A 6,834-nucleotide genomic window follows, 5' to 3' on the forward strand; every position below is an offset into this window, starting at 1 on the left:
TCGGATACTTCGGATATTTTTCGGATATTTTTTCGGATATTTCGGATAATTTTCGGATACTTCGGATATTTTTCGGATACTTCGGATATTTTCGGATATTCGGATATCCGAAAAAAATAAAAATTAAATTTTCGGATATTTTCGGATAATCCGATTATCCGAAAATTCTCAAAATCACTATCCGAATCCGAATCCGAATTTTCGGATTATCCGATTTTCGGATATCCGAAAATTCGGATATCCGAAAATTCGGATATTTCGGATACGGGTTTTCGGATATTTCGGATTCGGATTCGGATTTTTTTGAACACCCCTAGATAAGAATATGGATGAGGTCGGTATTGAAAGGAGAGCTGACAATATCGTGTTAGATATGAGTAGTTAATACATAAACACGAAACAAGTAAACACAAATATGACATCAGATTTTAGTGTGTTAGTTTTTCAAAAACAAATATGAACCTGATAATAAATAGGTTACATGAACACGAGCTGTTAGGACACGAAAAAATTACAAGCGTATCATACAACCTGTAAGACATGAACATGACATGTTAAGACACGAGCACGACCTGTTAAGACACAAACTCGCCTTGGAGGGGTGGTGTGTGGAGTCTGGGACGGGCACATCATGTCAGACATGACCTATTAAGACACGAACATGATAAGACGCGAACACGAAATAGGTAAAGACTACACGAAAATTATCAGGTCTTATCGTGTATCATGTTTAAGACACGAAACCTGTTTAAGGGTCAAACACGAACCTGTTAAGGTCGTGTTGTTTCGTGTCGTGTTTTCGTGTCCGTGTCTGAAATTGCCAACCCTAATCGAAAGTAAGGATCCTTAAAATCGTCAAAAATGGGTAAAGGGGTATCCAATACCAATTTCTCATCACTATATAAGATGTTTCAATACCAGTATTTTTAATAAAAATTGGTACTGAAATTTGATTTGTACGATACGTTTCAATACCTGGGGTATCCAATTTAGACTTTTAGTATTAGTCATGTGATTGAATCTGATATAATCCAAATATGAAAGTTGTTGGGAAAAGATTTACCTCATATTAGTATTACACATGTGATTGAATTTGAGATTTGTATTTGATATTTTGATATAATCCAAATATGAAAAATAAAGAGATATTTTTAACAAGAATTTGGAAATATCAAGCCTTCTATTTCAAGAAAACATGAACATGAATCGTCTTATTATTACCTGAAGAACCTTTGGACACCTTTGGCCTTTTGGAAAACTTGTATCTCATATAGTCATATTAGTATTACACACGTGATTGAATTTGATATGTGTAGTTGATATAATCCGAATATAAAAAATAGAAATACCAGTAACCTGAAGTTTGAAATCTCGAGCCCTTTACTAGAACAAAACAAGTCATTTTATTACCTTCTTTCACTTAGTGACGTACAATTTTGTGTTTTCCTTCTTGTACCTTAGGTGATCAAGACAACCAGGGACGAGACGTAGGAGAGTGCTTGAGAGTCGAGAGTATGAAAAGATATTTGCACAAAAAAAAATCTTATGATTTGCATTTTGCATTTCTTATTAAATTGTTACAGTTTTAATATCTAGTATTTATGAAATTATATTTTGGATATGACTCTAATAGTGACATGCTGACTCCAAGTAGGGGTGTTATAGTTTTAATGGACACTTTCTTAGAAAACAATATGCTCACATACTATATTGTTTATTAATGTTCATACAACTTTGTTACAACTCATTTTACATTTTTTACATTTGCCTATGATTGTAACAATATGACAGTGTTCATTGTTTTGTTAATTAAACACAATCTGAGTATCTTGTACAAATCACTATGTTGAACACTCATGACGAGAGTATGTCAAAACCCATTTCCCCTCTCATAATAATGGAAAGAGATAAATAATTAATTGGTACAGCATCAGATAAGGAGGAAGCATCCCCTTGTCACCAGGTGAATAAGCATAAAGCCAATAAGACAATGCATCTCCAGAAACGAATAGGGAAGATACATATCCTAGCAAGCAATACAACAACTGTAAGGCATGAAGATTGAGGCGAGTCAGAAGTCTCATAAGTCAAAGACAAGATACTAAAGACAAGATCAATTAATAAGACACAAGGAGACAATCAGCAGTAATGGAGTCAAATGATTACTCGAAATGGTATAAAAGAGAAGAATAGAGCTCTGGAACAAAGAAAATGACCTTGTTGCACTTCCTCTCCTGGGAAATGTCATGAGTCCGCTTAAAAACAAGGGAAGATTCTTGGATGCCTATAAATACCCAATCATAGAGACATTGGAAGACACTTCGTATGCAAGACTCACACATTAGACTTTCAGACCATTCACTACTTTACTTCTTACATACTTTTTTCAGTTGTAACCGATACTCATCCTTTGTACTTATATCACTTAGCATTGGTTCTTCCAAGGTTAAATGTTTCATCATATTAATAATATACACTTTATTATCACTATTTAATCGTTGTAGCAACAAGCATCAATTAAATAATACATTTTTATACTTTTATCACTACATTCTCTTTTCTTCACTGACAACCACTTTCAGAATATATTAAAAAATTATAGATGATGAAGAGTATCCCTTAAAATTTACAGATGAACAGTAACTTTTTTCTCTTCTCAACTCATAACCACCTCCAATCACCTATAACCACTTTTCATAATATAAAAAATTTCTTCATAGAATTTGGAGTACGGATTATGAATTTTCTTACCCGTGCTAGATAGTAAACGTATAAAGTAAAAATATGAAGTAAAAATACTACCGTTAAAACACCCAAAATGGACTCGACAACATCCAACGGTCGAGATTCAAAATCGAAAAATATGACCGTTGATAAATAGGGAGCCTTACTCTTCATCTCCCCCACCCATCAAACAAAAGTTCTTCATCAAACACTAAACCTGATAATCGCAACCAAACCCTAAAAAATTGAAGACGAACGAGTTACTGGCATGACGTCGAATGAATCTGTTCTTCCGATTCCACAACTAAACAAAGGTTCTTTTTCATTTCTTTCTTTCTTTTTTAAAATAAATATCTATGATTATGAAAAAAAATACTATTATGATTTTTTTGAGATCTAGGGTTTCATAACTCACTTGAGTTTTATTGTTTTATAGATTAATTCATCTGTTAAAAAATATTATATGAATTAGATTTTTATTGTTTTTTTTAATTTTACATCAAATTTGAATGATTTCTAGATTATATGCTATGACTTGCTGGATTAACTACACAGATTTCATTTATATAAATTGTTTTTTGTTCATGAAAATTCATGATGAATCTGTCAATAATATGACAGTTCTTAAGTGTTATTGTTTTGTAGGATGATTCCACTGTAAAAAAAAAAAAAAAAAAAAAAAAAAAAAAAAAAAAAAAAAACTAGGGTTTATTAATTATTTTCTTTTTCTATCATATTTGAATGATTTCTGGATTATATTTCATGACTTGTTGGATTAACTACACAAATTTCATTTATATAAATTGTTTTATGTTCATGATGAAAATCTGTCAATAATATGACTGTTCTTTTCTTAAGTTTTATTGTTTTATTTCATTTATTTTGTTTTGGTATAAGACTTCAATGATTTCTGGATTATATTTTATATTTTTATGACTTGTTGGATTAATTACACAGACTACATTTATATAAATTGTTTGAATGATATGATTGTTCTTATGTTTTATTGTTATGTAGGATAATTCCACTGCAAAAAAAAAAAAAAAAAAAAAACTTAGAATTTATTAATTACTGTTTTGTTTTTGTATCAGATATGAATGATTTTAAGATTATTTTTCATGAATTGTCTGATTTTTCTGTACCAGATTTAAAGCAGAATAATGTGGGACAGAAAGAAAGAAGAAACCGGAGAGTCTTAGGTAATATCGGAAATCTTGCTCCAACCATTGTTGTCGAAGCTGGAAAACCGACTCAGATATCTCGCCCCATCACAAGGTTCTTGGGTCAAATTTAATTTGATTATGAAGTCATTGTTTGTAAGATGATATTTTATTATTGTTCTTGACTCAATTTGATATGATTTTGATTAGAAATTATTGTGCACAATTGGCTGCAAATGCACACGGAGCAGCAGGCAAGAATGTTAAGGTAGGTGTTTAGAATCTTTATGTTTGTTTAAGAGGGTGTTTGGGATTACGTTTTGAAGTGATTATTTGATTATTGTGTTTGTAAAACCTATGTAGTTAATACCGGTGAGATATCGATGATATGTCGGTTATATCGGTCATATCGGTCCCTTAGTAAAATATCGGTGTCAAATATTGGTCAAAATATCGGTACCGATCTTATCGGCGATATTGACTGATATAACCAATATATCACCGATATTTGACCGATATAACCGATATATCACTGAATTATTGGTGTTAAATTGCTATATATATATATAAATTCTGCATTATATTAAAATTACCGATATCCCACCGATATCTCACCGAGATAACCTATATTTCAAATATCAGTCCTTTACTGATATCCGATATTTTACCGCATTAACTGCATAGTGTAAAAGATAAATAATCTAAAAAAGTGTTTGGATGAAAAAGTGATTATCTGCCTCCAAAACGCAGTTTTGGAGAAGCATGTACCTACATGCTTTTTCAAAACGCAGTTTTGAAAACGCAAAATCTATTTTGAAAACGCATAATCTATTTTGAAAACGCAACACCAAACACCCCCTAACTGAATCAAAGCAGGTTTTATGTTGTCTAAAATGTTGTTTTTCGCTTTTTCGGTTATGTTTGAATTCTAGATACAGAAACCACAATCGGAAACTAACAATGGTGAAGAAGTAGTATTGAAAAATCAAGAAGAAACGCCAAGAAGAAGAGCGAAAAAGCCTTCAAAGTCGCTAACCGCAGTTCTCTCTGCTCGTAGTAAAGTTAGTTTTATTCATTAAAGTTCCGATTTTTATGATCTTTTTATCAATTCTTTCATACCCAGATAACCGAATTTGAATCTTTTTATTAGGTTGCTTGTGGGATCACATCAAAACCTAAAGATCCGGTGGTTAACATAGACGAATCCGACATCAATAACGAACTGGCTGAAGTCGAATACGTTGAAGACATTTACAAGTTCTACAAACTCTCAGAAACCGAAGGCGGGTTACAGGATTACATGAACTCACAGCCGGAACTAAACGCTAAAATGAGAGGTATTTTGATAGATTGGTTGATTGAAGTTCACCGAAAGTTTAACATGATGCCAGAGAGTCTTTACCTCACTATCAACATTGTGGACCGATATCTCTCTATGCGAAAAGTTGCCCGAAGAGAATTTCAGTTGGTTGGTATGAGTGCAATGCTCATTGCTTGCAAATATGAGGAAATTTGGCCACCGGAAGTCAACGATTTGATCGCGATTTCAGACAATGCGTACTCGGGAGAACAGATTCTGGTTATGGAGAAAGCGATTCTTGGTCAACTGGGTTGGTATTTGACCGTACCTACACCGTATGTGTTTCTTGTTCGGTATACAAAGGCTTCAATACCTTCTGATGATGAGGTACATTATACATTGTAAATAGAAAGTAACTTGTTAAAAAGTTATCTTGTCTTGAGACGAAAAATTGATGTTTGTTCGTGTTTTTATGGGATATATAGATGGAGAACATGGTGTTTTTCCTGACTGATCTGGGTTTGATTCACTACTCGGTTATTATAGCGAATAATCCCTCAAAGCTAGCGGCTGCGGCTGTTTATGCTGCTAGGTCCACCCTTAACAAGACCCCGGTTTGGACCGAAACATTGAAACATCACACGGGGTACTATGAAGAGGAGCTAAGGTGAGTGTTTTTTTTTTTTTTTTTTTTTTTGAGTTAATTACTGTTTTCGTCCTTGTGGTTTGTCAAAAATCACTATTTCAATCCATTAGTTTAAAAATTGCCATTTCAGTCCCTGTGGTTTCACTTTCGTAACCATTTCAGTCCACCTCGTAACCATTCCAGTCCCTGTACTAACAGAATAAATGGATTGAAATGGTTACGAAAGTGAAACCACAAGGACTGAAATGGTTACGAAAGTGAAACCACAGGGACTGCAATCGCAATTTTTAAACTAATTGACTGAAATAGTGATTTTTGACAAACCACAGGGACGAAAACAGTAATTAACTCTTTTTTTTTTTTGTGTAATGCTTTTAAAGGTTTATGGTTACTTATTTGAGAATTGTTTTGTTGGTTTTGAACACAGGGAGTGTGCCAAGATGTTGGTGAGTTTTCATGCTAGTGCTAATGAGGCTAAGTTGAAGGCAGTGTATAGGAAGTATGTAAATCCAGAGAGGGGTGCGGTGGCTCTTTTCCCTCCGGCGAGAAGTCTATTGGCCGAGGTTGTTGTTGCTGGTGCGTCGTCGTGAAAAAGGCTTGGTTGGTTTGTGGTTTGGTGTGGATTATTTGTTTTTGATTGTGATCATTTTTCTGTTATGATCATGTTTTGATGACCCTTTATGATCAAGATTAGTATGTTTCCTATTTGGTGATTGACATCTTTTCCTAGGGGCATGTTTGGCTAAGGTTTGTGTGAATTGTTTTTTTAAAGACAAATATTGACTATGAAAAATGTATCACACATATGTCTGTGGCAAAATCACATATGTAAAAAATCCAAAAATATGAATGTAATGAATCATACTCCTAAATAGAGGTTAAAAAATCTGGTTTGGACGGCGACCTGGAAACCGACCAGACATTGACCCGATAAAAAACTGGTTTGCCTCTAACCTGACCTTGCGGTTTGGGATTTTTGTGTTGAGAATCGGTTCCAACCTGAA

The 6,834-nt window shown here is 33.5% G+C and overlaps 1 protein-coding gene across 1 annotated transcript; it reads left to right on the forward strand.

Moving 5' to 3' along the window:
- The first annotated feature begins 2,881 nt into the window (after positions 1 to 2,881).
- On the forward strand, positions 2,882 to 6,557 carry LOC110930893 (G2/mitotic-specific cyclin S13-7). The gene is made up of 7 exons (XM_022174285.2): positions 2,882 to 3,038; positions 3,870 to 3,999; positions 4,095 to 4,152; positions 4,817 to 4,945; positions 5,035 to 5,571; positions 5,670 to 5,851; positions 6,258 to 6,557. The coding sequence occupies exons 1-7, from the start codon at positions 2,993 to 2,995 to the stop codon at positions 6,418 to 6,420; spliced, it is 1,245 nt and encodes a 414-aa protein (XP_022029977.1). The 5' UTR covers positions 2,882 to 2,992; the 3' UTR covers positions 6,421 to 6,557.
- The last annotated feature ends 277 nt before the right edge of the window (positions 6,558 to 6,834 follow it).

The sequence above is a fragment of the Helianthus annuus genome, chromosome 3, assembly GCF_002127325.2.
Source record: "Helianthus annuus cultivar XRQ/B chromosome 3, HanXRQr2.0-SUNRISE, whole genome shotgun sequence".
NCBI lineage: Eukaryota > Viridiplantae > Streptophyta > Magnoliopsida > Asterales > Asteraceae > Helianthus > Helianthus annuus.

Bases quoted from the DNA above. Each gene is read 5' to 3' on its own strand.
- LOC110930893 (XM_022174285.2), top strand. From the start codon at position 2,993: ATGACGTCGAATGAATCTGTTCTTCCGATTCCACAACTAAACAAAG. The intron at 3,039-3,869 runs GTTCTTTTTCAT...TTTCTGTACCAG, and splicing joins GATTCCACAACTAAACAAAG to ATTTAAAGCAGAATAATGTG. The intron at 4,000-4,094 runs GTTCTTGGGTCA...GATTTTGATTAG, and splicing joins ATATCTCGCCCCATCACAAG to AAATTATTGTGCACAATTGG.